Source organism: Sphaerodactylus townsendi, linkage group LG03 (assembly GCF_021028975.2).
Source record: "Sphaerodactylus townsendi isolate TG3544 linkage group LG03, MPM_Stown_v2.3, whole genome shotgun sequence".
NCBI lineage: Eukaryota > Metazoa > Chordata > Lepidosauria > Squamata > Sphaerodactylidae > Sphaerodactylus > Sphaerodactylus townsendi.
Genome location: NC_059427.1, coordinates 3,311,467 through 3,331,258, shown reverse-complemented (window position 1 = coordinate 3,331,258; position 19,792 = coordinate 3,311,467). Strand labels below are relative to the sequence as shown.

The 19,792-nt window shown below is 82.6% G+C and overlaps 3 protein-coding genes across 3 annotated transcripts in view; 1 reads left to right on the top strand and 2 right to left on the bottom strand.

Moving 5' to 3' along the window:
- Nucleotides 1-19,792, bottom strand: part of TAP2 (transporter 2, ATP binding cassette subfamily B member) — a 1,062,867-nt gene that overhangs the window by 2,204 nt on the left and 1,040,871 nt on the right. Inside the window, exons 15-16 of the mRNA XM_048488931.1 lie at nucleotides 4,149-4,235; nucleotides 2,175-2,210 (exon numbers count right to left, since the gene is read on the bottom strand). Coding sequence (XP_048344888.1) covers nucleotides 2,175-2,210; nucleotides 4,149-4,235 — 123 coding nt within the window. The remainder of the gene's footprint in view (nucleotides 1-2,174; nucleotides 2,211-4,148; nucleotides 4,236-19,792) is intronic.
- The window catches only part of LOC125428531 (zinc finger protein 708-like), a 1,111,878-nt gene that overhangs the window by 219,945 nt on the left and 872,141 nt on the right, over nucleotides 1-19,792 (top strand). The window lies entirely within an intron of this gene.
- LOC125428548 (zinc finger protein 420-like) overlaps nucleotides 1-19,792 on the bottom strand; it is a 472,581-nt gene that overhangs the window by 391,552 nt on the left and 61,237 nt on the right. The window lies entirely within an intron of this gene.

Sequence of the window (19,792 nt, the reverse complement as noted above, 5' to 3'; positions counted from 1 at the left end):
TTGAGACAGGGGAGAGCTGCCTTTAGCTTGAGCAGACAAGAGTGGCCGTGATGGACCAAGGATAAGTCTGCATCATGCAAACAAACAAATGGACAGAGATACCTACAGAATAATCAATTTACTTGGGACCCACAACCAGAGGTCATTCTAATTTGTGACAATTACACAGCGGCCAATTACTGTGATCCAGCAACTGAGCCCTGGTGTAGAAAACTATATGTGGGGAGCAGTCATGGTGCGTGGCAAACTTCCAAGTACCAACATACAAGGAAGAACCTCCTGCTTTTGCTTTTGGCTTTCCCCGCAGAAAGCAAGAGTACTTCAGGTGTGCGCCTGCTGCTGCGGCAGGAGAGAGAGGAGGTAAGCTCCCTCATCTGTGAAAAAGGCAAACTCTATGCTGGTGATAATTAGGAAAGGTATTAATAATAAAACTGCAAAGATTGTCATGCCCTTATAAAAAGCAGTGGTACGACCACACTTGGAGTACTGTGTCCAGTTCTGATCGCCATATCTCAAAAAGGATATCAAAGAGATAGAAAAAGTGCAGAGAAGGGCAACGAGGATGATTGAAGGATTGGAGCACCTTCCTTATGAGGAGAGGCTGCAGCATTTGGGACTCTTTAGTTTGGAGAGGAGACGTCTGAGGGGGGATATGATTGAAGTCTATAAAATTATGCATGGGATAGAAAAAGTGGACAGAGAGAAATTTTTCTCTCTTTCTCACAGTACTAAAACCAGGAGGCATACATTGAAAATGCTGGGGGGAAGAATTAGGACTAATAAAAGGAAACACTTCTTCACACAACGTGTGATTGTTGTTTGGAATATGCTGCCACAGGAGGTGGTGATGGCCACTAACCTGGATAGCTTTAAAAGGGGCTTGGACAGATTTATGGAGGAGAAGTCGATCTATGGCTACCACTGTTGATCCTCCTTGATCTGAGATTGCAAATGCCTTAGCAGACCAGGGGCTCAGGAGACCACAACTGCCTTAAATCCACACCTTGCCTGTTTCTCTTTTTCTCCAGGTCCTGCTTCCGAGCCAAGCGTCCTCACCATCATTCCGTCCCCCTGGACTTCAGTCCCTTCGTCTTCTCTACCTAAAGGCTCTCTTTCCATTCCTTGTATGCACGCCTATAGCCAGACAGAGGGGGTGTTCCTGAAGGCCCTATCAGTCATGGTATCATAGATGGCTCAAACTCCTGGAGCAGAGCAAGGGTAAGATGGATGCCAAAACTTAATTTGATTTCAAGAGGGCTTGCCTGACACATGACGTGAGTCTTTCCCCCTCCCGCATCAAGTATGCCCAGCATCAGACAATGCGCCTTCTCTGAAGGCTCAGCCACTCAACCTTGAAAAGATTCAACTGGCTCCAACCACACAAAGAACTTGCAAATGCCCACACACTGAATCCATCAGCAAACTGACTAGATCACTCTGCGCCCCTTTCTCCCAAAAGTTGATTTAATCTTAAACCTCCTCTCCAACCATTAGAGAGTCATCATCAACCTTCTGGAGTTTCTCTGTTTTAATGTTCCAAGCTCATCCACCCCTGCTCTTAATTCCATTAGTATAAACGACCTTATGCAACGGAAGTCATCAAGAAATATATGATCCAAAATTACAAAAACATTGCATATAAATACTGCAATGGCAAACTGCATTGTGGAATCTGCCAAACTAATCAATATACCAAACAAATATTCCCACTGAATGTGCAAGACTATTTACAATATTTTCCAATCACAGTAGATTACATATATGAATACGCTTCAATTCATTCAACAATTCATTCAAACCTATAGGTTATATATTTCCTTTTTAGTCACTTCAACGATACAATGAATCTTGTATCAGTGAATTTGTGTAATAAACCAATATACTTGTTTCCTAGGCCTCTGCAGTCAATGGAATGCATCCGGTTGTACAAGCTGTAGCACTAATTAGTTGCATCTGGACGTTGGGACCCGTACTGAGCAAGTCGTTGCTATGAATCCCTCCCCCCGCCCCCCCCAAACAACCTAGGGCAATTTGCTCCTGGATCTCTTTCCTTGTGACCGACATCATTTCCTCTGAGCAGTGCTAATCATCTGATCCTTCAATGGACACCCACCCCACCTGCCCCCAGCTTCTGTGCTGAATGAACACCCGAGAGAAGAAAAGACAGGACTCACTTGCTGCTGCTATGTAGCGCTGCTCTTGCCGTTTTTCTGCAGAGAGAACCAAGGAATTAGAGCCAGAAAATACACCCGGAGACCATCCATCCACCTACATCCTGAACAGTGAAGCTGGTCTCTTGGGTTCTCAGTGCCCCACCCACCTGTAGATGATCCTCCAGTTTCCCCTTAACCAATTTTCTAATGCTTCGCCAGGTTATTCTTCGTTACAGAAAACAGGGATGCTGCTTGTTTATCCTTACAGAGGAGCAGACAGATGTCCCTCCTCAAGTATCAGAGCAGCAGCAGGCATGACTCCCCAGTCCTCCAGGCAAGATACGTGACCCTGTTTAGAGACCCCAAGGAAGAAGGGGAGCAGACAGGCCTGGGTTCTTGGAATCCTGGCATCAACCCCCCCCCCCCCCACCTTAATAACATCAATGGACCCTGCCGTTCCCCTCTCAGGGTTTTTTTAGTTGTGGGACACCATCTGTTGTATTCTGTAACTTGTAACTTAGAATGCTGTATTTTAATGGGGTTTAGTATTTTAATATGTATAGAGCCTATATTTATTTATTTATTTATTTATGGTTGATTAGGTTATTTTGTGCTCTACTTGTTATATTCATGTTGTCCCCCGCCCTGAGCCCTCTGGGGGAGGGCGGTATACAAGACCAATAAATAATAATAATAATTTTAAAAAGGAAGATTCCTCTTCACAATGAGAAATGTGTTCTGTAAGAGGCATCCCACTGAAGTCAGCAGGGTTTCAGTAATTCCCAGTGGATTTAAGTTCTGGGGGAAAATCTAGCCGGGGGACAAGATGACCTCATTTGCCCTCCACCACCCTGAAATTTGGATTTTGCGGGTTCGCAACGAGAGGAACATTTCCCTCTCACATGCAGAAACCCTCCCTCTCTACCATATGGAGGCTGGGGGGGGGGGGGCAGATCTTCAGGCCAGAGTTCTAGGCAGGGTAGGAGAAACCAGATGCATGGCCTTGCTTCCACCTCCCCACTGCAGGAAAGACCTGCAACTACCCCACTTTTGACATGTTGTATAGGAGATTTCTAGGGCTGGTCTTGTTTGTTTAGGATGACTTTTGCTGTAAGCCAATTTGGGTCCTTCTAGCAAACGCCAGGCTATAAATATTTTAAAATAAACTAATAAACAAATACTTGCCAGTCCATGCTCAAAATAACATTATGAGACTATGGTTTGTGGGCACCATCCGATGTGGGAGCGCTATCTGCCACTGCCAGGGGCCCTCTGCCTGCCATCCCCACAATCCTTAGAGCAGGTTGTCAAGAGAGTCCATTTTGAAAGCTAAGGAATAGAAAAAATCTTTGCGCCTTCTGCCATGAGTTGCAGGGTTCAAATGTGCAGGTGCTGTTAATTAAGACAGTGTTTATCTATTCAATAAGAGAATAATGTTGTCATCCTTGCTCACTGGAATCCAGCTGAAACCAGTTACCCGGAGTACATTGGAGAAGTTCTGTTTTGTATGGGAGGGGAGAAACTAGCTCACAGTTCATTGGGTCTGGAAGATTCTGATTTAAGTGTGCCCTGATTGGTCAATCACTACCTGTTGTGGTCAGCAAAAAACATGAAGTAGTTTACACAATATTGGCTAATTACCCTTCCTGATTCCTTTTTCCCTTACCGTCCATTTTGCATGCAATGCTACTGGAACTCTGCACATGTACTTGAGACATCGAGTAAGTTTTTGTTTGTTAAGAGTTCACTGTGGTATGTAGAAGCTAGCCTTTGTTATTTACCTGTGTATTTGTAAGCACCTTGATGCTTTTCACAGTTGGTTTTAATTTTGTGTTTCAATAATTTTACTTAAATAACTTTAAAGTATATATTTTATGTGTCTTTGAGTTTATGGTTCCGAGTGCATGGTGCTTGGAAGTGCTACCACCATCGCAAGAATCGCACAGAGACACACAAACGCATTCTGCCCAGTTGAGGCATTCACTGCTTACTTACTCATGCAGAAGGCGACCCCAGCAGTCAGCAGGATGAGAGCAGCCAGGACACCCCCGACGAAGCCCAAGACGAGCGCCAAGTTGGAGGCTGAGGATGAAAGGGAAAGGAAAAGATCATTATTCTGCCTGGCGGCAGCTCTCCAAACTTTTGAGTAGAGAATGTCCAGTCAGTGGATCTCAAATCACTGGAGGAAGCTGGCCATGGCTTTAGAACTTTTTGCAAGCAACACAATCCAGACACATTTCCTGCCCCCACCCAACCAGCTATCAGCCCCCCTGGACATGTTGCCCACAGTCCTTTAAAACAGGGATACAACCCCCCCCCAGGTCCCTCTCCTGGGAGTCCACCTCGATGCTGAGCCAGGTGTGGTAGGTCCCGTCAGAGTTCCCCACCCCCCCCCCCCCCCACCCCCCCCCCCCCCCACCCCCCCCCCCCCCCACCCCCCCCCCCCCCCACCCCCCCCCCCCCCCACCCCCCCCCCCCCCCACCCCCCCCCCCCCCCACCCCCCCCCCCCCCCACCCCCCCCCCCCCCCACCCCCCCCCCCCCCCACCCCCCCCCCCCCCCACCCCCCCCCCCCCCCACCCCCCCCCCCCCCCACCCCCCCCCCCCCCCACCCCCCCCCCCCCCCACCCCCCCCCCCCCCCACCCCCCCCCCCCCCCACCCCCCCCCCCCCCCACCCCCCCCCCCCCCCACCCCCCCCCCCCCCCACCCCCCCCCCCCCCCACCCCCCCCCCCCCCCACCCCCCCCCCCCCCCACCCCCCCCCCCCCCCACCCCCCCCCCCCCCCACCCCCCCCCCCCCCCACCCCCCCCCCCCCCCACCCCCCCCCCCCCCCACCCCCCCCCCCCCCCACCCCCCCCCCCCCCCACCCCCCCCCCCCCCCACCCCCCCCCCCCCCCACCCCCCCCCCCCCCCACCCCCCCCCCCCCCCACCCCCCCCCCCCCCCACCCCCCCCCCCCCCCACCCCCCCCCCCCCCCACCCCCCCCCCCCCCCACCCCCCCCCCCCCCCACCCCCCCCCCCCCCCACCCCCCCCCCCCCCCACCCCCCCCCCCCCCCACCCCCCCCCCCCCCCACCCCCCCCCCCCCCCACCCCCCCCCCCCCCCACCCCCCCCCCCCCCCACCCCCCCCCCCCCCCACCCCCCCCCCCCCCCACCCCCCCCCCCCCCCACCCCCCCCCCCCCCCACCCCCCCCCCCCCCCACCCCCCCCCCCCCCCACCCCCCCCCCCCCCCACCCCCCCCCCCCCCCACCCCCCCCCCCCCCCACCCCCCCCCCCCCCCACCCCCCCCCCCCCCCACCCCCCCCCCCCCCCACCCCCCCCCCCCCCCACCCCCCCCCCCCCCCACCCCCCCCCCCCCCCACCCCCCCCCCCCCCCACCCCCCCCCCCCCCCACCCCCCCCCCCCCCCACCCCCCCCCCCCCCCACCCCCCCCCCCCCCCACCCCCCCCCCCCCCCACCCCCCCCCCCCCCCACCCCCCCCCCCCCCCACCCCCCCCCCCCCCCACCCCCCCCCCCCCCCACCCCCCCCCCCCCCCACCCCCCCCCCCCCCCACCCCCCCCCCCCCCCACCCCCCCCCCCCCCCACCCCCCCCCCCCCCCACCCCCCCCCCCCCCCACCCCCCCCCCCCCCCACCCCCCCCCCCCCCCACCCCCCCCCCCCCCCACCCCCCCCCCCCCCCACCCCCCCCCCCCCCCACCCCCCCCCCCCCCCACCCCCCCCCCCCCCCACCCCCCCCCCCCCCCACCCCCCCCCCCCCCCACCCCCCCCCCCCCCCACCCCCCCCCCCCCCCACCCCCCCCCCCCCCCACCCCCCCCCCCCCCCACCCCCCCCCCCCCCCACCCCCCCCCCCCCCCACCCCCCCCCCCCCCCACCCCCCCCCCCCCCCACCCCCCCCCCCCCCCACCCCCCCCCCCCCCCACCCCCCCCCCCCCCCACCCCCCCCCCCCCCCACCCCCCCCCCCCCCCACCCCCCCCCCCCCCCACCCCCCCCCCCCCCCACCCCCCCCCCCCCCCACCCCCCCCCCCCCCCACCCCCCCCCCCCCCCACCCCCCCCCCCCCCCACCCCCCCCCCCCCCCACCCCCCCCCCCCCCCACCCCCCCCCCCCCCCACCCCCCCCCCCCCCCACCCCCCCCCCCCCCCACCCCCCCCCCCCCCCACCCCCCCCCCCCCCCACCCCCCCCCCCCCCCACCCCCCCCCCCCCCCACCCCCCCCCCCCCCCACCCCCCCCCCCCCCCACCCCCCCCCCCCCCCACCCCCCCCCCCCCCCACCCCCCCCCCCCCCCACCCCCCCCCCCCCCCACCCCCCCCCCCCCCCACCCCCCCCCCCCCCCACCCCCCCCCCCCCCCACCCCCCCCCCCCCCCACCCCCCCCCCCCCCCACCCCCCCCCCCCCCCACCCCCCCCCCCCCCCACCCCCCCCCCCCCCCACCCCCCCCCCCCCCCACCCCCCCCCCCCCCCACCCCCCCCCCCCCCCACCCCCCCCCCCCCCCACCCCCCCCCCCCCCCACCCCCCCCCCCCCCCACCCCCCCCCCCCCCCACCCCCCCCCCCCCCCACCCCCCCCCCCCCCCACCCCCCCCCCCCCCCACCCCCCCCCCCCCCCACCCCCCCCCCCCCCCACCCCCCCCCCCCCCCACCCCCCCCCCCCCCCACCCCCCCCCCCCCCCACCCCCCCCCCCCCCCACCCCCCCCCCCCCCCACCCCCCCCCCCCCCCACCCCCCCCCCCCCCCACCCCCCCCCCCCCCCACCCCCCCCCCCCCCCACCCCCCCCCCCCCCCACCCCCCCCCCCCCCCACCCCCCCCCCCCCCCACCCCCCCCCCCCCCCACCCCCCCCCCCCCCCACCCCCCCCCCCCCCCACCCCCCCCCCCCCCCACCCCCCCCCCCCCCCACCCCCCCCCCCCCCCACCCCCCCCCCCCCCCACCCCCCCCCCCCCCCACCCCCCCCCCCCCCCACCCCCCCCCCCCCCCACCCCCCCCCCCCCCCACCCCCCCCCCCCCCCACCCCCCCCCCCCCCCACCCCCCCCCCCCCCCACCCCCCCCCCCCCCCACCCCCCCCCCCCCCCACCCCCCCCCCCCCCCACCCCCCCCCCCCCCCACCCCCCCCCCCCCCCACCCCCCCCCCCCCCCACCCCCCCCCCCCCCCACCCCCCCCCCCCCCCACCCCCCCCCCCCCCCACCCCCCCCCCCCCCCACCCCCCCCCCCCCCCACCCCCCCCCCCCCCCACCCCCCCCCCCCCCCACCCCCCCCCCCCCCCACCCCCCCCCCCCCCCACCCCCCCCCCCCCCCACCCCCCCCCCCCCCCACCCCCCCCCCCCCCCACCCCCCCCCCCCCCCACCCCCCCCCCCCCCCACCCCCCCCCCCCCCCACCCCCCCCCCCCCCCACCCCCCCCCCCCCCCACCCCCCCCCCCCCCCACCCCCCCCCCCCCCCACCCCCCCCCCCCCCCACCCCCCCCCCCCCCCACCCCCCCCCCCCCCCACCCCCCCCCCCCCCCACCCCCCCCCCCCCCCACCCCCCCCCCCCCCCACCCCCCCCCCCCCCCACCCCCCCCCCCCCCCACCCCCCCCCCCCCCCACCCCCCCCCCCCCCCACCCCCCCCCCCCCCCACCCCCCCCCCCCCCCACCCCCCCCCCCCCCCACCCCCCCCCCCCCCCACCCCCCCCCCCCCCCACCCCCCCCCCCCCCCACCCCCCCCCCCCCCCACCCCCCCCCCCCCCCACCCCCCCCCCCCCCCACCCCCCCCCCCCCCCACCCCCCCCCCCCCCCACCCCCCCCCCCCCCCACCCCCCCCCCCCCCCACCCCCCCCCCCCCCCACCCCCCCCCCCCCCCACCCCCCCCCCCCCCCACCCCCCCCCCCCCCCACCCCCCCCCCCCCCCACCCCCCCCCCCCCCCACCCCCCCCCCCCCCCACCCCCCCCCCCCCCCACCCCCCCCCCCCCCCACCCCCCCCCCCCCCCACCCCCCCCCCCCCCCACCCCCCCCCCCCCCCACCCCCCCCCCCCCCCACCCCCCCCCCCCCCCACCCCCCCCCCCCCCCACCCCCCCCCCCCCCCACCCCCCCCCCCCCCCACCCCCCCCCCCCCCCACCCCCCCCCCCCCCCACCCCCCCCCCCCCCCACCCCCCCCCCCCCCCACCCCCCCCCCCCCCCACCCCCCCCCCCCCCCACCCCCCCCCCCCCCCACCCCCCCCCCCCCCCACCCCCCCCCCCCCCCACCCCCCCCCCCCCCCACCCCCCCCCCCCCCCACCCCCCCCCCCCCCCACCCCCCCCCCCCCCCACCCCCCCCCCCCCCCACCCCCCCCCCCCCCCACCCCCCCCCCCCCCCACCCCCCCCCCCCCCCACCCCCCCCCCCCCCCACCCCCCCCCCCCCCCACCCCCCCCCCCCCCCACCCCCCCCCCCCCCCACCCCCCCCCCCCCCCACCCCCCCCCCCCCCCACCCCCCCCCCCCCCCACCCCCCCCCCCCCCCACCCCCCCCCCCCCCCACCCCCCCCCCCCCCCACCCCCCCCCCCCCCCACCCCCCCCCCCCCCCACCCCCCCCCCCCCCCACCCCCCCCCCCCCCCACCCCCCCCCCCCCCCACCCCCCCCCCCCCCCACCCCCCCCCCCCCCCACCCCCCCCCCCCCCCACCCCCCCCCCCCCCCACCCCCCCCCCCCCCCACCCCCCCCCCCCCCCACCCCCCCCCCCCCCCACCCCCCCCCCCCCCCACCCCCCCCCCCCCCCACCCCCCCCCCCCCCCACCCCCCCCCCCCCCCACCCCCCCCCCCCCCCACCCCCCCCCCCCCCCACCCCCCCCCCCCCCCACCCCCCCCCCCCCCCACCCCCCCCCCCCCCCACCCCCCCCCCCCCCCACCCCCCCCCCCCCCCACCCCCCCCCCCCCCCACCCCCCCCCCCCCCCACCCCCCCCCCCCCCCACCCCCCCCCCCCCCCACCCCCCCCCCCCCCCACCCCCCCCCCCCCCCACCCCCCCCCCCCCCCACCCCCCCCCCCCCCCACCCCCCCCCCCCCCCACCCCCCCCCCCCCCCACCCCCCCCCCCCCCCACCCCCCCCCCCCCCCACCCCCCCCCCCCCCCACCCCCCCCCCCCCCCACCCCCCCCCCCCCCCACCCCCCCCCCCCCCCACCCCCCCCCCCCCCCACCCCCCCCCCCCCCCACCCCCCCCCCCCCCCACCCCCCCCCCCCCCCACCCCCCCCCCCCCCCACCCCCCCCCCCCCCCACCCCCCCCCCCCCCCACCCCCCCCCCCCCCCACCCCCCCCCCCCCCCACCCCCCCCCCCCCCCACCCCCCCCCCCCCCCACCCCCCCCCCCCCCCACCCCCCCCCCCCCCCACCCCCCCCCCCCCCCACCCCCCCCCCCCCCCACCCCCCCCCCCCCCCACCCCCCCCCCCCCCCACCCCCCCCCCCCCCCACCCCCCCCCCCCCCCACCCCCCCCCCCCCCCACCCCCCCCCCCCCCCACCCCCCCCCCCCCCCACCCCCCCCCCCCCCCACCCCCCCCCCCCCCCACCCCCCCCCCCCCCCACCCCCCCCCCCCCCCACCCCCCCCCCCCCCCACCCCCCCCCCCCCCCACCCCCCCCCCCCCCCACCCCCCCCCCCCCCCACCCCCCCCCCCCCCCACCCCCCCCCCCCCCCACCCCCCCCCCCCCCCACCCCCCCCCCCCCCCACCCCCCCCCCCCCCCACCCCCCCCCCCCCCCACCCCCCCCCCCCCCCACCCCCCCCCCCCCCCACCCCCCCCCCCCCCCACCCCCCCCCCCCCCCACCCCCCCCCCCCCCCACCCCCCCCCCCCCCCACCCCCCCCCCCCCCCACCCCCCCCCCCCCCCACCCCCCCCCCCCCCCACCCCCCCCCCCCCCCACCCCCCCCCCCCCCCACCCCCCCCCCCCCCCACCCCCCCCCCCCCCCACCCCCCCCCCCCCCCACCCCCCCCCCCCCCCACCCCCCCCCCCCCCCACCCCCCCCCCCCCCCACCCCCCCCCCCCCCCACCCCCCCCCCCCCCCACCCCCCCCCCCCCCCACCCCCCCCCCCCCCCACCCCCCCCCCCCCCCACCCCCCCCCCCCCCCACCCCCCCCCCCCCCCACCCCCCCCCCCCCCCACCCCCCCCCCCCCCCACCCCCCCCCCCCCCCACCCCCCCCCCCCCCCACCCCCCCCCCCCCCCACCCCCCCCCCCCCCCACCCCCCCCCCCCCCCACCCCCCCCCCCCCCCACCCCCCCCCCCCCCCACCCCCCCCCCCCCCCACCCCCCCCCCCCCCCACCCCCCCCCCCCCCCACCCCCCCCCCCCCCCACCCCCCCCCCCCCCCACCCCCCCCCCCCCCCACCCCCCCCCCCCCCCACCCCCCCCCCCCCCCACCCCCCCCCCCCCCCACCCCCCCCCCCCCCCACCCCCCCCCCCCCCCACCCCCCCCCCCCCCCACCCCCCCCCCCCCCCACCCCCCCCCCCCCCCACCCCCCCCCCCCCCCACCCCCCCCCCCCCCCACCCCCCCCCCCCCCCACCCCCCCCCCCCCCCACCCCCCCCCCCCCCCACCCCCCCCCCCCCCCACCCCCCCCCCCCCCCACCCCCCCCCCCCCCCACCCCCCCCCCCCCCCACCCCCCCCCCCCCCCACCCCCCCCCCCCCCCACCCCCCCCCCCCCCCACCCCCCCCCCCCCCCACCCCCCCCCCCCCCCACCCCCCCCCCCCCCCACCCCCCCCCCCCCCCACCCCCCCCCCCCCCCACCCCCCCCCCCCCCCACCCCCCCCCCCCCCCACCCCCCCCCCCCCCCACCCCCCCCCCCCCCCACCCCCCCCCCCCCCCACCCCCCCCCCCCCCCACCCCCCCCCCCCCCCACCCCCCCCCCCCCCCACCCCCCCCCCCCCCCACCCCCCCCCCCCCCCACCCCCCCCCCCCCCCACCCCCCCCCCCCCCCACCCCCCCCCCCCCCCACCCCCCCCCCCCCCCACCCCCCCCCCCCCCCACCCCCCCCCCCCCCCACCCCCCCCCCCCCCCACCCCCCCCCCCCCCCACCCCCCCCCCCCCCCACCCCCCCCCCCCCCCACCCCCCCCCCCCCCCACCCCCCCCCCCCCCCACCCCCCCCCCCCCCCACCCCCCCCCCCCCCCACCCCCCCCCCCCCCCACCCCCCCCCCCCCCCACCCCCCCCCCCCCCCACCCCCCCCCCCCCCCACCCCCCCCCCCCCCCACCCCCCCCCCCCCCCACCCCCCCCCCCCCCCACCCCCCCCCCCCCCCACCCCCCCCCCCCCCCACCCCCCCCCCCCCCCACCCCCCCCCCCCCCCACCCCCCCCCCCCCCCACCCCCCCCCCCCCCCACCCCCCCCCCCCCCCACCCCCCCCCCCCCCCACCCCCCCCCCCCCCCACCCCCCCCCCCCCCCACCCCCCCCCCCCCCCACCCCCCCCCCCCCCCACCCCCCCCCCCCCCCACCCCCCCCCCCCCCCACCCCCCCCCCCCCCCACCCCCCCCCCCCCCCACCCCCCCCCCCCCCCACCCCCCCCCCCCCCCACCCCCCCCCCCCCCCACCCCCCCCCCCCCCCACCCCCCCCCCCCCCCACCCCCCCCCCCCCCCACCCCCCCCCCCCCCCACCCCCCCCCCCCCCCACCCCCCCCCCCCCCCACCCCCCCCCCCCCCCACCCCCCCCCCCCCCCACCCCCCCCCCCCCCCACCCCCCCCCCCCCCCACCCCCCCCCCCCCCCACCCCCCCCCCCCCCCACCCCCCCCCCCCCCCACCCCCCCCCCCCCCCACCCCCCCCCCCCCCCACCCCCCCCCCCCCCCACCCCCCCCCCCCCCCACCCCCCCCCCCCCCCACCCCCCCCCCCCCCCACCCCCCCCCCCCCCCACCCCCCCCCCCCCCCACCCCCCCCCCCCCCCACCCCCCCCCCCCCCCACCCCCCCCCCCCCCCACCCCCCCCCCCCCCCACCCCCCCCCCCCCCCACCCCCCCCCCCCCCCACCCCCCCCCCCCCCCACCCCCCCCCCCCCCCACCCCCCCCCCCCCCCACCCCCCCCCCCCCCCACCCCCCCCCCCCCCCACCCCCCCCCCCCCCCACCCCCCCCCCCCCCCACCCCCCCCCCCCCCCACCCCCCCCCCCCCCCACCCCCCCCCCCCCCCACCCCCCCCCCCCCCCACCCCCCCCCCCCCCCACCCCCCCCCCCCCCCACCCCCCCCCCCCCCCACCCCCCCCCCCCCCCACCCCCCCCCCCCCCCACCCCCCCCCCCCCCCACCCCCCCCCCCCCCCACCCCCCCCCCCCCCCACCCCCCCCCCCCCCCACCCCCCCCCCCCCCCACCCCCCCCCCCCCCCACCCCCCCCCCCCCCCACCCCCCCCCCCCCCCACCCCCCCCCCCCCCCACCCCCCCCCCCCCCCACCCCCCCCCCCCCCCACCCCCCCCCCCCCCCACCCCCCCCCCCCCCCACCCCCCCCCCCCCCCACCCCCCCCCCCCCCCACCCCCCCCCCCCCCCACCCCCCCCCCCCCCCACCCCCCCCCCCCCCCACCCCCCCCCCCCCCCACCCCCCCCCCCCCCCACCCCCCCCCCCCCCCACCCCCCCCCCCCCCCACCCCCCCCCCCCCCCACCCCCCCCCCCCCCCACCCCCCCCCCCCCCCACCCCCCCCCCCCCCCACCCCCCCCCCCCCCCACCCCCCCCCCCCCCCACCCCCCCCCCCCCCCACCCCCCCCCCCCCCCACCCCCCCCCCCCCCCACCCCCCCCCCCCCCCACCCCCCCCCCCCCCCACCCCCCCCCCCCCCCACCCCCCCCCCCCCCCACCCCCCCCCCCCCCCACCCCCCCCCCCCCCCACCCCCCCCCCCCCCCACCCCCCCCCCCCCCCACCCCCCCCCCCCCCCACCCCCCCCCCCCCCCACCCCCCCCCCCCCCCACCCCCCCCCCCCCCCACCCCCCCCCCCCCCCACCCCCCCCCCCCCCCACCCCCCCCCCCCCCCACCCCCCCCCCCCCCCACCCCCCCCCCCCCCCACCCCCCCCCCCCCCCACCCCCCCCCCCCCCCACCCCCCCCCCCCCCCACCCCCCCCCCCCCCCACCCCCCCCCCCCCCCACCCCCCCCCCCCCCCACCCCCCCCCCCCCCCACCCCCCCCCCCCCCCACCCCCCCCCCCCCCCACCCCCCCCCCCCCCCACCCCCCCCCCCCCCCACCCCCCCCCCCCCCCACCCCCCCCCCCCCCCACCCCCCCCCCCCCCCACCCCCCCCCCCCCCCACCCCCCCCCCCCCCCACCCCCCCCCCCCCCCACCCCCCCCCCCCCCCACCCCCCCCCCCCCCCACCCCCCCCCCCCCCCACCCCCCCCCCCCCCCACCCCCCCCCCCCCCCACCCCCCCCCCCCCCCACCCCCCCCCCCCCCCACCCCCCCCCCCCCCCACCCCCCCCCCCCCCCACCCCCCCCCCCCCCCACCCCCCCCCCCCCCCACCCCCCCCCCCCCCCACCCCCCCCCCCCCCCACCCCCCCCCCCCCCCACCCCCCCCCCCCCCCACCCCCCCCCCCCCCCACCCCCCCCCCCCCCCACCCCCCCCCCCCCCCACCCCCCCCCCCCCCCACCCCCCCCCCCCCCCACCCCCCCCCCCCCCCACCCCCCCCCCCCCCCACCCCCCCCCCCCCCCACCCCCCCCCCCCCCCACCCCCCCCCCCCCCCACCCCCCCCCCCCCCCACCCCCCCCCCCCCCCACCCCCCCCCCCCCCCACCCCCCCCCCCCCCCACCCCCCCCCCCCCCCACCCCCCCCCCCCCCCACCCCCCCCCCCCCCCACCCCCCCCCCCCCCCACCCCCCCCCCCCCCCACCCCCCCCCCCCCCCACCCCCCCCCCCCCCCACCCCCCCCCCCCCCCACCCCCCCCCCCCCCCACCCCCCCCCCCCCCCACCCCCCCCCCCCCCCACCCCCCCCCCCCCCCACCCCCCCCCCCCCCCACCCCCCCCCCCCCCCACCCCCCCCCCCCCCCACCCCCCCCCCCCCCCACCCCCCCCCCCCCCCACCCCCCCCCCCCCCCACCCCCCCCCCCCCCCACCCCCCCCCCCCCCCACCCCCCCCCCCCCCCACCCCCCCCCCCCCCCACCCCCCCCCCCCCCCACCCCCCCCCCCCCCCACCCCCCCCCCCCCCCACCCCCCCCCCCCCCCACCCCCCCCCCCCCCCACCCCCCCCCCCCCCCACCCCCCCCCCCCCCCACCCCCCCCCCCCCCCACCCCCCCCCCCCCCCACCCCCCCCCCCCCCCACCCCCCCCCCCCCCCACCCCCCCCCCCCCCCACCCCCCCCCCCCCCCACCCCCCCCCCCCCCCACCCCCCCCCCCCCCCACCCCCCCCCCCCCCCACCCCCCCCCCCCCCCACCCCCCCCCCCCCCCACCCCCCCCCCCCCCCACCCCCCCCCCCCCCCACCCCCCCCCCCCCCCACCCCCCCCCCCCCCCACCCCCCCCCCCCCCCACCCCCCCCCCCCCCCACCCCCCCCCCCCCCCACCCCCCCCCCCCCCCACCCCCCCCCCCCCCCACCCCCCCCCCCCCCCACCCCCCCCCCCCCCCACCCCCCCCCCCCCCCACCCCCCCCCCCCCCCACCCCCCCCCCCCCCCACCCCCCCCCCCCCCCACCCCCCCCCCCCCCCACCCCCCCCCCCCCCCACCCCCCCCCCCCCCCACCCCCCCCCCCCCCCACCCCCCCCCCCCCCCACCCCCCCCCCCCCCCACCCCCCCCCCCCCCCACCCCCCCCCCCCCCCACCCCCCCCCCCCCCCACCCCCCCCCCCCCCCACCCCCCCCCCCCCCCACCCCCCCCCCCCCCCACCCCCCCCCCCCCCCACCCCCCCCCCCCCCCACCCCCCCCCCCCCCCACCCCCCCCCCCCCCCACCCCCCCCCCCCCCCACCCCCCCCCCCCCCCACCCCCCCCCCCCCCCACCCCCCCCCCCCCCCACCCCCCCCCCCCCCCACCCCCCCCCCCCCCCACCCCCCCCCCCCCCCACCCCCCCCCCCCCCCACCCCCCCCCCCCCCCACCCCCCCCCCCCCCCACCCCCCCCCCCCCCCACCCCCCCCCCCCCCCACCCCCCCCCCCCCCCACCCCCCCCCCCCCCCACCCCCCCCCCCCCCCACCCCCCCCCCCCCCCACCCCCCCCCCCCCCCACCCCCCCCCCCCCCCACCCCCCCCCCCCCCCACCCCCCCCCCCCCCCACCCCCCCCCCCCCCCACCCCCCCCCCCCCCCACCCCCCCCCCCCCCCACCCCCCCCCCCCCCCACCCCCCCCCCCCCCCACCCCCCCCCCCCCCCACCCCCCCCCCCCCCCACCCCCCCCCCCCCCCACCCCCCCCCCCCCCCACCCCCCCCCCCCCCCACCCCCCCCCCCCCCCACCCCCCCCCCCCCCCACCCCCCCCCCCCCCCACCCCCCCCCCCCCCCACCCCCCCCCCCCCCCACCCCCCCCCCCCCCCACCCCCCCCCCCCCCCACCCCCCCCCCCCCCCACCCCCCCCCCCCCCCACCCCCCCCCCCCCCCACCCCCCCCCCCCCCCACCCCCCCCCCCCCCCACCCCCCCCCCCCCCCACCCCCCCCCCCCCCCACCCCCCCCCCCCCCCACCCCCCCCCCCCCCCACCCCCCCCCCCCCCCACCCCCCCCCCCCCCCACCCCCCCCCCCCCCCACCCCCCCCCCCCCCCACCCCCCCCCCCCCCCACCCCCCCCCCCCCCCACCCCCCCCCCCCCCCACCCCCCCCCCCCCCCACCCCCCCCCCCCCCCACCCCCCCCCCCCCCCACCCCCCCCCCCCCCCACCCCCCCCCCCCCCCACCCCCCCCCCCCCCCACCCCCCCCCCCCCCCACCCCCCCCCCCCCCCACCCCCCCCCCCCCCCACCCCCCCCCCCCCCCACCCCCCCCCCCCCCCACCCCCCCCCCCCCCCACCCCCCCCCCCCCCCACCCCCCCCCCCCCCCACCCCCCCCCCCCCCCACCCCCCCCCCCCCCCACCCCCCCCCCCCCCCACCCCCCCCCCCCCCCACCCCCCCCCCCCCCCACCCCCCCCCCCCCCCACCCCCCCCCCCCCCCACCCCCCCCCCCCCCCACCCCCCCCCCCCCCCACCCCCCCCCCCCCCCACCCCCCCCCCCCCCCACCCCCCCCCCCCCCCACCCCCCCCCCCCCCCACCCCCCCCCCCCCCCACCCCCCCCCCCCCCCACCCCCCCCCCCCCCCACCCCCCCCCCCCCCCACCCCCCCCCCCCCCCACCCCCCCCCCCCCCCACCCCCCCCCCCCCCCACCCCCCCCCCCCCCCACCCCCCCCCCCCCCCACCCCCCCCCCCCCCCACCCCCCCCCCCCCCCACCCCCCCCCCCCCCCACCCCCCCCCCCCCCCACCCCCCCCCCCCCCCACCCCCCCCCCCCCCCACCCCCCCCCCCCCCCACCCCCCCCCCCCCCCACCCCCCCCCCCCCCCACCCCCCCCCCCCCCCACCCCCCCCCCCCCCCACCCCCCCCCCCCCCCACCCCCCCCCCCCCCCACCCCCCCCCCCCCCCACCCCCCCCCCCCCCCACCCCCCCCCCCCCCCACCCCCCCCCCCCCCCACCCCCCCCCCCCCCCACCCCCCCCCCCCCCCACCCCCCCCCCCCCCCACCCCCCCCCCCCCCCACCCCCCCCCCCCCCCACCCCCCCCCCCCCCCACCCCCCCCCCCCCCCACCCCCCCCCCCCCCCACCCCCCCCCCCCCCCACCCCCCCCCCCCCCCACCCCCCCCCCCCCCCACCCCCCCCCCCCCCCACCCCCCCCCCCCCCCACCCCCCCCCCCCCCCACCCCCCCCCCCCCCCACCCCCCCCCCCCCCCACCCCCCCCCCCCCCCACCCCCCCCCCCCCCCACCCCCCCCCCCCCCCACCCCCCCCCCCCCCCACCCCCCCCCCCCCCCACCCCCCCCCCCCCCCACCCCCCCCCCCCCCCACCCCCCCCCCCCCCCACCCCCCCCCCCCCCCACCCCCCCCCCCCCCCACCCCCCCCCCCCCCCACCCCCCCCCCCCCCCACCCCCCCCCCCCCCCACCCCCCCCCCCCCCCACCCCCCCCCCCCCCCACCCCCCCCCCCCCCCACCCCCCCCCCCCCCCACCCCCCCCCCCCCCCACCCCCCCCCCCCCCCACCCCCCCCCCCCCCCACCCCCCCCCCCCCCCACCCCCCCCCCCCCCCACCCCCCCCCCCCCCCACCCCCCCCCCCCCCCACCCCCCCCCCCCCCCACCCCCCCCCCCCCCCACCCCCCCCCCCCCCCACCCCCCCCCCCCCCCACCCCCCCCCCCCCCCACCCCCCCCCCCCCCCACCCCCCCCCCCCCCCACCCCCCCCCCCCCCCACCCCCCCCCCCCCCCACCCCCCCCCCCCCCCACCCCCCCCCCCCCCCACCCCCCCCCCCCCCCACCCCCCCCCCCCCCCACCCCCCCCCCCCCCCACCCCCCCCCCCCCCCACCCCCCCCCCCCCCCACCCCCCCCCCCCCCCACCCCCCCCCCCCCCCACCCCCCCCCCCCCCCACCCCCCCCCCCCCCCACCCCCCCCCCCCCCCACCCCCCCCCCCCCCCACCCCCCCCCCCCCCCACCCCCCCCCCCCCCCACCCCCCCCCCCCCCCACCCCCCCCCCCCCCCACCCCCCCCCCCCCCCACCCCCCCCCCCCCCCACCCCCCCCCCCCCCCACCCCCCCCCCCCCCCACCCCCCCCCCCCCCCACCCCCCCCCCCCCCCACCCCCCCCCCCCCCCACCCCCCCCCCCCCCCACCCCCCCCCCCCCCCACCCCCCCCCCCCCCCACCCCCCCCCCCCCCCACCCCCCCCCCCCCCCACCCCCCCCCCCCCCCACCCCCCCCCCCCCCCACCCCCCCCCCCCCCCACCCCCCCCCCCCCCCACCCCCCCCCCCCCCCACCCCCCCCCCCCCCCACCCCCCCCCCCCCCCACCCCCCCCCCCCCCCACCCCCCCCCCCCCCCACCCCCCCCCCCCCCCACCCCCCCCCCCCCCCACCCCCCCCCCCCCCCACCCCCCCCCCCCCCCACCCCCCCCCCCCCCCACCCCCCCCCCCCCCCACCCCCCCCCCCCCCCACCCCCCCCCCCCCCCACCCCCCCCCCCCCCCACCCCCCCCCCCCCCCACCCCCCCCCCCCCCCACCCCCCCCCCCCCCCACCCCCCCCCCCCCCCACCCCCCCCCCCCCCCACCCCCCCCCCCCCCCACCCCCCCCCCCCCCCACCCCCCCCCCCCCCCACCCCCCCCCCCCCCCACCCCCCCCCCCCCCCACCCCCCCCCCCCCCCACCCCCCCCCCCCCCCACCCCCCCCCCCCCCCACCCCCCCCCCCCCCCACCCCCCCCCCCCCCCACCCCCCCCCCCCCCCACCCCCCCCCCCCCCCACCCCCCCCCCCCCCCACCCCCCCCCCCCCCCACCCCCCCCCCCCCCCACCCCCCCCCCCCCCCACCCCCCCCCCCCCCCACCCCCCCCCCCCCCCACCCCCCCCCCCCCCCACCCCCCCCCCCCCCCACCCCCCCCCCCCCCCACCCCCCCCCCCCCCCACCCCCCCCCCCCCCCACCCCCCCCCCCCCCCACCCCCCCCCCCCCCCACCCCCCCCCCCCCCCACCCCCCCCCCCCCCCACCCCCCCCCCCCCCCACCCCCCCCCCCCCCCACCCCCCCCCCCCCCCACCCCCCCCCCCCCCCACCCCCCCCCCCCCCCACCCCCCCCCCCCCCCACCCCCCCCCCCCCCCACCCCCCCCCCCCCCCACCCCCCCCCCCCCCCACCCCCCCCCCCCCCCACCCCCCCCCCCCCCCACCCCCCCCCCCCCCCACCCCCCCCCCCCCCCACCCCCCCCCCCCCCCACCCCCCCCCCCCCCCACCCCCCCCCCCCCCCACCCCCCCCCCCCCCCACCCCCCCCCCCCCCCACCCCCCCCCCCCCCCACCCCCCCCCCCCCCCACCCCCCCCCCCCCCCACCCCCCCCCCCCCCCACCCCCCCCCCCCCCCACCCCCCCCCCCCCCCACCCCCCCCCCCCCCCACCCCCCCCCCCCCCCACCCCCCCCCCCCCCCACCCCCCCCCCCCCCCACCCCCCCCCCCCCCCACCCCCCCCCCCCCCCACCCCCCCCCCCCCCCACCCCCCCCCCCCCCCACCCCCCCCCCCCCCCACCCCCCCCCCCCCCCACCCCCCCCCCCCCCCACCCCCCCCCCCCCCCACCCCCCCCCCCCCCCACCCCCCCCCCCCCCCACCCCCCCCCCCCCCCACCCCCCCCCCCCCCCACCCCCCCCCCCCCCCACCCCCCCCCCCCCCCACCCCCCCCCCCCCCCACCCCCCCCCCCCCCCACCCCCCCCCCCCCCCACCCCCCCCCCCCCCCACCCCCCCCCCCCCCCACCCCCCCCCCCCCCCACCCCCCCCCCCCCCCACCCCCCCCCCCCCCCACCCCCCCCCCCCCCCACCCCCCCCCCCCCCCACCCCCCCCCCCCCCCACCCCCCCCCCCCCCCACCCCCCCCCCCCCCCACCCCCCCCCCCCCCCACCCCCCCCCCCCCCCACCCCCCCCCCCCCCCACCCCCCCCCCCCCCCACCCCCCCCCCCCCCCACCCCCCCCCCCCCCCACCCCCCCCCCCCCCCACCCCCCCCCCCCCCCACCCCCCCCCCCCCCCACCCCC